The sequence below is a fragment of the Marmota flaviventris genome, chromosome 15 (assembly GCF_047511675.1).
Source record: "Marmota flaviventris isolate mMarFla1 chromosome 15, mMarFla1.hap1, whole genome shotgun sequence".
Classification (NCBI taxonomy): Eukaryota; Metazoa; Chordata; class Mammalia; order Rodentia; family Sciuridae; genus Marmota; species Marmota flaviventris.
The window spans coordinates 23744262-23754859 of NC_092512.1; the positions used below are offsets into that span (position 1 = coordinate 23744262).

At 36.3% G+C, this 10598-nt stretch overlaps 1 protein-coding gene across 5 annotated transcripts in view; it reads left to right on the plus strand.

The window, feature by feature from the left end:
* Window positions 1–10103, plus strand: part of Trps1 (transcriptional repressor GATA binding 1) — a 235919-nt gene extending 225816 nt beyond the window's left edge. For all 5 annotated transcript variants that reach the window (XM_071602176.1, XM_071602179.1, XM_071602175.1 and 2 more), the window contains 2 exons: window positions 1939–2061; window positions 5143–10103. In XM_071602176.1, the coding sequence (XP_071458277.1) occupies window positions 1939–2061; window positions 5143–6204 (1185 nt within the window). In that variant the 3' untranslated portion in view covers window positions 6205–10103. The remainder of the gene's footprint in view (window positions 1–1938; window positions 2062–5142) is intronic.
* The last annotated feature ends 495 nt before the right edge of the window (window positions 10104–10598 follow it).

A 10598-nucleotide genomic window follows, 5' to 3' on the forward strand; every position in this document is an offset into this window, starting at 1 on the left:
GGAAAGTTTCACAATTATAACCTAACTGGGATCCCCAGCTTACTTTGGATAAAGGGGGCCCCAGGATGTTTGATAACAGGACCTCTAATGGCTCATTGGTTTTTGGGAGGCAGTAGCCTCTACTTTTGCAACAGTTCCCACTGGAAATCTGTGGACCTCTGATGCTCAATGTTTGATATTGCTGTTGATGAGATTTAGAAACTTGTGTGTTTTCTTGGTTTTGACTTGGAATGGGGGGTGTTGGGCAGTAAGAAAAGGAGAACTGGAGATTATCTTTGTGAAAATCAAGTTTTTATTACATCACCTAAAGTGGCACAACCTGCTATACTAATGAAACCATGTTCTTGGTTTAAAAGGGCAATTGTTAGCCTGACTTTGTACTCACTAAAAACATTCCCCCAATCTTGTTAAGTTATTGCTCTCATTTCAGATTTTTATAGCTGTGCAGCTTACCAGCCCTCATTTCTTTACGTTTCATTCATTTTCCTTGTATTGATGATTAATGGAGGATGTCGAATGTTAGAGTGAGCAGGCATCAGCAATTGCAAGATCATAATTAGTTTAGCTGACGAGGGCCTCTGATAGCACTTGCATCTGGATGGAAAAATTACCCTATAGGGAACTGGCTGCTCACCAGGTCTTTTTAGTGATACATTGTGAAACACCCGATGAATCAAATGCCCTTTCAATGCCAAGAAAGTGTTCCAGTCTTGAAGCCAAAATTATGTCTGCAGAAAGCTTTCCATTTGAAATGTATCAGAGTACAATTATAACCATTGTATTTTCTTGGCAGGCACTCCACTCTTCTACAGTATGGACTCGAGTTAAATAAATTGCCTAAATTTTATGAATCCCTGAATTTTTGACTTATAGCGTTTGTAATATTTAATTTATAATAAAATTAGGTCCCAGCAAGACTTTTTCCACTCCTTATCTAACATGCATATTTTATCATTAAAGGCTTTGCTTCCTAGAGAAAGGAGAGCTGAGCCACAATTCAGGCTGGCTTTTTTGCAGCAAGAGAATTCCATTTCCTGCCGGTTCGTATTTGTGCCGACAAACACAGCCTGACTTTTGTTTAAATGAGAAGTTTAATGGAATCATTACTTGATAGTAAGAATGTAACCGGCAATACTAATTATCTACTTTTAAATATTCTTAGATTATTTTTGAATCTGGTGATTACAGAATTCAAGCCACTAAAATCAGTTTGTATTCAGAAATGCTTGTGATTTCCAAGTCTGAGTCAAATAAAATAAATAAATAGCCATTGAAGGGACAACACTGTCTAGCTTAAGCAGGCACCTCATAAGGGCTCTCATTAGTAATACTGTACTTCTTGTTGGCAGAAGTCCCTCCTGGTCCGCCCAGCTTTGGGGAATAGAGCATGTTTCTCTTTCAGATTTTACAATTGCAAAAGGAAAGACCAGAACTGAGTGTCTTACATTCTCTTAATACTTACATTATACCAATGACATGCAAAAAGACACAAATTGGTTTAATTTTCAATGGTTTTCATGCTGCATTTATTCCAAGTTTGACTGTATTTTAAAGCTCAGGTAGCTTGTTCCAAAACATACTAACCATATTGCCATGTTCTGTCTTTATGGCTTTTGTTTTGACACTTTTAAAAGGTATATTTCAGGGTTCGGCATTTAGGAGTCATCATTAAAGTCACAAAACCCAAAGTTCAAAAAGTTAAAGCTGTTTCTGTGAAAAGCCTTTGGTGTTCCACACACCTCATCCATCACTGTAGGGTTAATTATAATGAAAATCAGTGGTGCCTATTAAACACAATTGAACCTGACCTCATTATGGGCACTGTGGTTTTATACTGTCATTGTTGCAAGTCTGAAGACAAAACTCCTGGGTTGATTTGGTCTAACTCCACTGATCATGTGACTCACCTCTGACCTTGGTTTTCTACCCCCATTTCAGAGGCGTAGAGGCTCGGGTGTTTTTTGTGCCAATTGCCTGACCACAAAGACCTCTCTCTGGCGAAAGAATGCAAATGGCGGATATGTATGCAACGCGTGTGGCCTCTACCAGAAGCTTCACTCGGTAAGAATTTGTCCCACTGTTTCAGGAAAAGCTTTATAAAGCAGAACTGGCCTGGTTGGTGGTGTGGTAAGTCCCATTCCCTGGCTTGTGCAGCCTGCCCCCGCAGGGCTGTTTAATGCAGTCACTTTGAGTGCACATGTGATTTATGGTGAAAAGGGCTTAGATGTGATGGGGAGATACGTTTGAGATCATTAGTAATGCATTATGCTTCTTTTGATATGAAGAGGAAAATGATTGATTTCTGGGAACTTCACATAAGAGATAGACAAACTAAACGGTTATCAGAATTTAGTGGGATTAGTTAGGTAGAAAGGAGAAACCTTAACAGTTTCAAAAATATACAAAAAGTTAAATAAATAAAAGGACTCTTCAGTGTTGACTATAAAATAGAGGACAGGGGACACATGCTTATTTTCCAGTTTGCCTTCGTAATTCTCCAGTGTCACCTTGGCTGCTTGGAAGTTGGAGGTCAGGTACTTTCAGAGCACAATTGTGAAATAGGACCAGAGAACACCTTCTTGTCAGGGCTTCCAGGGTATTGGGTGAGGTATCTGAGGTTCTGATTAGCAGATACATCAGGGTACAAGTATTGTAAGGTACAAAGGTGCTTTGGGTTTTAAAATCTCCAGATGCCTCTGGCTCACAGAGGTTCTTTGAATTAATTTTTCCCAGATTTTTGTTAGAATTCTGTAATATGATTTAAACTCACAAATCCCTCATCTGTATATGCATTTGACTTCCTGAAGGATATTTTTATAGTTTAGAAAGTTTATCTGCTGACACGAACTGACTTTAAAATAGGAATACCCCTTTTATTAAACAGAAATCTATTTCCCTGTGCCTTTTCCATTTTGCTTGGCATTTTACCATAGCTGTTAGCACAAGCCGGTGAGTAGATTACAGCTACAAGGAATACAGTTTTAGACAAAACATCCTCATAAATGGACCATTGGAAGCACCCTTGAAAAAAGTGCATGCTGCCAACAATACTAATTGGTAGTAAACTGCAAAAACCTTAGTTGTCAGCAGGTAGCTAGTAGAAAGATTCCCCCACCCCACACATACACCACCACATACCACCTTACTTTTTTTTTTAACCATTAAACATTTCACCATTTAAACAGGGCAATAAGCTTCTATTTAATGAGTCCTGATGTTAATGATTTTAATTGAACTTTGGCCAAGTATAGGCTAAGAATTAATTAAATTACTGTTCTGCCAAGTTACGATAATTTAACCACTGCGCTATAAACTAAACTGTTTTCAAAAAATTATTTTAATATTTGTCTCTCCAGAGGCAAGATGTTTTCAGTTTTGAGTTTTTTTAATGAACCATAAAATGAAAGATATAAAGGTTACTGCTCACACAAAATTGCCATTAAAATTTTGAAAGTTTTCAAAAGGAATGAAATTGTAAACTTCAGGTCTCTTTATTATATAGAGATTAAACTGCATATTTTTATAATATCATGAGCCCTTTATAAACCTGAACTTTCTAAACAAAATTTATGCACATGGCATATCTAAGCTCTGTGCATTTTCATCCTGAAACTAGCAATTGAATTGTTAATAACAAGTGTGTTATCTTTCCTCTGGAACACCTTATCATAACAAATATTCCAAAAAAGATTTATAGTTATATTTTGTTTAATATGTAATAACACTCCCTGGCATTAAGGTACATCCTTTTTAGGAAGAATTCACAGATTATATATTACTTATATTCATCTTTTTGTAGAAATTATTTCCTGTTTTCATTTTTTTTAATCATTCATTAACACTACTTGAATATCCTCCTAAATTTATAGCTGAAAAATGCATTAATTTATTAAACTTGATTTTACAAATCAAAGTTAGAGCTCTTAGTGCAGGTAAAGTTTTTATTATAGTATTATCCATGGATTTTTGTCATGTAATATAAATACCTGTTGAGCATGTACATAAATACTAATCATGTAATGTCTAAGCTGAATAAAATACTTAAGCTGAATGAAAGTCAGCATTCATTTTAAGTAGAGTAGAATGACAGATTGGATACTCCAACCAAGGCTACAAATGAATTTAAATTTTTTTCAACACAAAACTAATGCTTCACCTTTTTTTTAACTTTACTGTTAACAAGTAAAACCTTCCATAGTGAATATATAGATATTAAAGTAAGATAAATAAAAGTAAGAAAGAGGAAAGATTACTCTCATACAGCTTCAATTACCTGAACTGAAACCTTTTGTTACAATTCTGTCAGTTTGTCTTTGATTATTTTTGCTGTGAAATGAATATTTTGTATTCATGTTTGCAGTTCTTTAGAAAGATACATCTATTAGGGTAAACTGGCTTAGCAAAATAACACAGACTGGGTAGCTTAAACCAACAGAAATGTACCTTCTCACTGCTCTGGAGACTGGAATCCAAGGTGCCAGCATGGTTGGATCCTGGGGAGGGCTCTCCTCCTGACTTAGATAGGCACCTTTTTGCAGTGTAGAGGGATCTCTCTTTTCCTCTTCTGAGGTCACAGTTCTGTTGGATTGGGGCCCTACCTTGATGACCTTATTCAGCCATAATTCTCTCTTAAATATCCAATCTCTGGACACTTGCATTGAAGATTAGTGCTCCAGGATACAAATTTTTGCCAGGACACAACATGGCCCGTAGCAGTGCATAATTTTCCCACTGCAGTCATCAATACCTATCTCCCATGTTACTTTGTCAACATTTTAGCACACAATGCGAAAATTTTAAGATTTTTGAAAAAAATCATATTTCATCAAATAAGTTTGTACACAATTTTATTACTGAATGATGCAACCCCCAAATCTGTTAAGCTTGAAAAAGCTGCTTTTAAGTAGGTTAAAATTTTCTGTCCCCCTTGTAAAGATGGACATGATTTAATTAGCTAAAATAGTGTACTTTATTTACTTCCTCTGATCCTGCTTAGGGCAAAAGGAGATTTAGTAAATCTGTAGCATAAAGCCTATCCTTGCTTTGAACTTAAGCATGGTTTTTATTTGTGAGGAATTTCGAATGCATTTGAATGTATTTTTTTAATGTCTTCCTTTTATGTATTTTGTGTGTTCTCTGCAGACTCCCAGGCCTTTAAACATCATTAAACAAAACAACGGTGAGCAGATTATTAGGAGAAGAACAAGAAAACGCCTTAACCCAGAGGCACTTCAGGCTGAGCAGCTCAACAAACAGCAGAGAGGTAGCAGTGAGGAGCAGGTCAATGGAAGCCCATTAGAGAGGAGGTCAGAGGATCATTTAACTGAAAGTCACCAGAGAGAAATTCCACTCCCGAGCCTAAGTAAATACGAAGCCCAGGGTTCATTGACTAAAAGCCATTCTGCTCAGCAGCCAGTCCTGGTCAGCCAAACTCTGGATATTCACAAAAGGATGCAACCTTTGCACATTCAGATAAAAAGTCCTCAGGAAAGTACTGGAGAACCAGGAAATAGTTCATCCGTATCTGAAGGGAAAGGAAGTTCTGAGAGAGGCAGTCCCATAGAAAAGTACATGAGACCTGCAAAACACCCAAATTACTCACCACCAGGCAGCCCCATTGAAAAGTACCAGTACCCACTTTTTGGACTTCCCTTTGTACATAATGACTTCCAGAGTGAAGCTGATTGGCTGCGGTTCTGGAGTAAATACAAGCTCTCTGTTCCTGGGAATCCGCACTACTTGAGTCATGTGCCTGGCCTACCAAATCCTTGCCAAAACTATGTGCCTTATCCCACCTTCAATCTGCCTCCTCATTTTTCAGCTGTTGGATCAGACAATGACATTCCTCTAGATTTGGCGATCAAGCATTCCAGACCTGGGCCAACTGCAAATGGTGCCTCCAAGGAGAAAACAAAGGCACCACCAAATGTAAAAAACGAAGGTCCCTTGAATGTAGTAAAAACAGAGAAAGTTGACAGAAGTACTCAAGATGAACTTTCAACAAAATGTGTGCACTGTGGCATTGTCTTTCTGGATGAAGTGATGTATGCTTTGCATATGAGTTGCCATGGTGACAGTGGACCTTTCCAGTGCAGCATATGCCAGCATCTTTGCACGGACAAATATGACTTCACAACACATATCCAGAGGGGCCTGCATAGGAACAATGCACAAATGGAAAAAAATGGAAAACCTAAAGAGTAAAACCTTAGCACTTAGCACAATTAAATAGAAATAGGTTTTCTTGATGGGAATTCAATAGCTTGTAATGTCTTATGAAGACCTATTAAAAAATAATACTTCATAGAGCCTGCCTTATCCAACATGAAATTCCCTTCTTTCATTATTCTTTCTTTTGATGAGTAGGTTACCAAGATTTAAAAGTGAGACAAATGGTTAGTGAGAAAGAATGGAAGATGGTAAGCAATCACTTTTAAAACCTAGTAAGTCAAAACCACCTTGACTGATGTGTACTGGTGAACCAATCCATACAACGTCCCACCAGACTATATTTATTATGTTTGTGAAGGGATTAAAAACTGTCTAGAATTTGAATGGGTTTACATATTATGATACTAAAGCAGTATTGGGCTGGCCATTGGCCCGTTTGTTCAAAAACCCAGAAACTGTTCCCTAAATTTAAAAGTATTGTGAAATCCTAGGCAGATGAGGAGAATTTGAATCTCCAGGGCAGTAGAAGGAAAATGACGCCCTCTCAAATCAGTCTCCCCTCATTGACCATGTTGCAGATTTGGACCTAGAAATGAGAACTGTGGTTAGGCTTGGTGAGAGAGCAGCAAGAAAGGTGACAGATGGTGGCACAATGTTTTGGGCCAGCCCTGCCTGTACATACACATGCACACCCTCTTTTGATATTTTTTGTCCTTTAGATGTTCAAATACTCAGTAGAACTTTTGTTTGCAGTTTAGGTTCATTTTGTCCAAATATATATCCATTTCAAAAAACAAGTGTCCTCAGTGCTTATGTAGTAATTTTATTTCAGATATTTCTTTCTTGTTTATGATGAAACATAAACAAGTTTGGATTTTTTTTTTTTAAGCCTCCTGTTGATCACTAATCTCACTTGGCACATTATAACTAAAGGACTCCCCTCAAATCAATAGATGGATACAAATGTCAGACCATGAGTTTAATTTGCTTAGAACACATGGTATTTTTCCACAAGGTAACCTGCTGTATTTATTTATTTTCTTTTGGTTAAATAGAATTTCCAAACTTTGTGGTCAGGCAGCGTCTAAGGTTACGTTACCACAGACTGACAGTTGGTATATGTACCAGTCATTACCCTTCATTAGATTTATACAGGTTTAGTTAAGTAGCATTAAATAGGATTCTTAGAAGTATGTCTTCATAGTACTTTTAATACTTAAGGCTTTGTAAAAACTATCCATGAAGGGAAAGCTCCTCAGCATAACTGCTCAGGGAAATAGGGCTAAATAACTGAACATTAAATAATTGGTTAAAGGTGCTGTTAGTCGAGCCTCAATGCTTGCTACAAGGATGTATGTACAAGGACTGACTTTAATAATTTGCATTATATTGTCCCAACCAGTAGTTTATTTTTTGCCACGGAGATGTAGAAGATATTACAAGCTACTGGATGCACTGTCAGATTAACTTATTTCATTAAAGAAGTTGGGAGAACAAATAGGAAAAAAAAAACTTATTTTTCTAGTAAATATTAATGTATTACATTTCAAATAATGGTGCCTGACATATTGAATAATTATTTTCTACAGTGTACGTATGCAACAAAGATATTCCATCATGCATTAGAGTCAGTTCTGGCTCTGCCTAGCTGTTTACATTTGCAAATGTAGCAAACAAGGTAATGAAGCAACTATTTCTATTGCAGTAGATATCTTTTTTTGTGTGTATGTGTGCATTAAAGTTGTAAACGGTAACATGAAACAAATGAAAGTTCTTGATATAATGGTATGGAAACAAGAAGGAAATGAAAATATTTTTATGCCTACTTAGGAAAAAAAGGGTAGCACTATTCATTCCAAGTACTTTTTTTTTTTTTTTTTTTTACTTTTTAAGCTCTTAACACACATTGTTATGCTTAAGATGATAAACATATATCCTCTTTTTATTGCTTTGTCTATGTTTCAGATGAAACATTTCAGAAATTATTTTGATAAGTGTTGCTGAATCTGCAGCACTGGTGTGTTTATTGCATTCTGTAGTCGCATTTGCACTCCATTTTTACATTAACTCGCAGTTGCTTTGTATTGTTTTGTTTTGTTTGGGTTTGTTTCTTCCTCACAGTGCCGGGTCTTCGTTTCTTAAAGTTGGATGGCAGGTAGAGTTCAACCAGTTCGTGACTGTTGTAGTGAATGAAGCTAAAAGTATCTTTCTAATGTTGTGTTGTCATTTCCATTCTTGCATTTTTGTTTTCGTGTTAAAAAAAAAAAAAAGAAAAAGAAAGAAAAAGAAAAAAAAAGCGAGAGAAATCAGGACTAAGTCCTTTGCTTCAGTTTCATTGTTAAAGGGCCCTATTCTGATCTCACCTGTCCCTAGCTCTAATATTCACATAAACTGAAATAAAGAGGTGGAATGAGGAGCTTTGACATTCAAATGATTTGACATAATTTATCTTTCTTAGGACATTTGATGAAAAAAAAATCTCAAAAGTATGCAGGCAGATCTGAGAGGTGTCAAAGATCTGAAAAAGAGAGGAGATTTCCCAAACAACAATATTTCATTTTTTTGGTAATAAGAATATTAAAATGCACTGTAGCAATCCTCGAGTGACATTATATGTTGACTGCTCAAATTAGTAAAATACCAGAAGTTTGGTTAACTTGGACAATGTTATAGGTATTATTTTTTTTGGACAAATATAAAAACTCCCTAAGCAATTTCTCCAGTGTATCAGACACAAATAGGTTGTTTATTGTTGGCACTAATAAGCCTTTGTTTTTCATTCAGTTGTTGTTTTATTTTTTCTTTCTTTCCTCAGACAGACATAGTAGCAATGACTAGCATTGGAAAATACATATCACTGTTCTTGGAATATTTATGGTCAGTCTCCTTTCAGTAGAATACTCTTGGATAGCATTGACATGATAGATCTTATTCCATACTCCTTTATTATTAATTATTTTATTTTCACTTTTGCTTTCATTTTTATACATATTTTGGTGGAGAAGAGGTCGGGTTTTTGGAAAACAAACAACAAAAGTTTATCATAACACTAAAAGAAGACTCCTTTATTTGTTGGACTTAAAGCCTTTGTTCCATCTCTCAAAATATATTATAAAAAATTTTTTTTTAATATTTCTGAATAATTTTGTCATAAATGGTGAATGATTTTCAATGAGCTATTTAGGTACTGAACCTTTTTTTTTTTAAGGACTTTCAAAATCATTTAGGAATTTTTCCTCTTGGAAAGGCTTTCCCTGTGATAAAAACTATAAACCCCCTAAAGCTGTATGCCATTTACCACCTGTAGGTCCTTTCCAATTGTCTATCTATATTCTAAACTGAGCTGTAGAACAAAGTTAAGGCCAGGACCAGCTCTTGCCTTTTCTCTCTTCCTGTTTTCTCTCTTTCCCTCATTATTGTCCCCCTCTACACACAAGGCTGTTTGGGATAGAAAAACCTTCTGGAGAGCCAGCCCACCTCTCGGAAGATTGTGGATTAAGAGAGACACTACAGGACTCTTAAGTAGAGAAAGGGATGGAGCTCTCAAGGACAGCAGGTTCTCTGGGGTTCAAAAGGCTAAGAGTGTGCCCAGTTATCTCTACACGACACATTGAGATGTTCTTTTAAAAAAATCCATTTTTAAAGTAGTGATGTTCTGTTCTAAACTGTTCTCTTTTAGTAAAGGTAGATTTTAGAAAACAAGCATGGGGATTCTTTTCTAAGGTAATATTAATGAGAAGAAGAAAAAAAAGTGATTATCTCTAAGAGCTCTTTGTTGAAGCCTGTGGTAGCACATTTTGTTTATGATTGATTGCACATGTGCACATAATCTATTATGATCCAATGCAAATGCAGCTCCAAAAATATTAAATGTATATATATTTTAAAATGCCTGAGGAAATATGTTTTTCTTAATAAACTGAAAAATATCAGTACTGCTATTAAAACAATTATTAGCCTCCTGCTGTGTGGCTGCAAAACATCATCAAGTGACCTGTCTTGAGACCTTTGAATTGCCTGCCTGTTTAGTTAATGAACATTAATGGCTTCCTAGAGGAGGAATATCTGCTGTCCAATGGTGGGAACACCAAATAAGGAAGCTGGTGGTGCTGCCTTTGTGTGGTACGCCAGCCTTTTGCTTAAAGTTTAGCTGAGTTCATGGCTCTGTTTTTGGGTTGAGGATCATGGCAAAAAGACTCCAGGCCTCTTTGGTGAGCAAGTAGGTAAGAGCTTGCTGACTGCTAGACACAGGGGGAAACTGAGGAATTGAAATGCAACCTGAATATGAAACTAAATACACTAACTAAAGGTAGGTCCTGTTAGGTGGATTCTGTCGGCAAGCAACTAACCATAGATGGAAAGAAGATGGAAAGCCACGAATCAGAATTGTGAAGGGCAGTGTTATTTTCCCAAAGAAAGACTTGGCC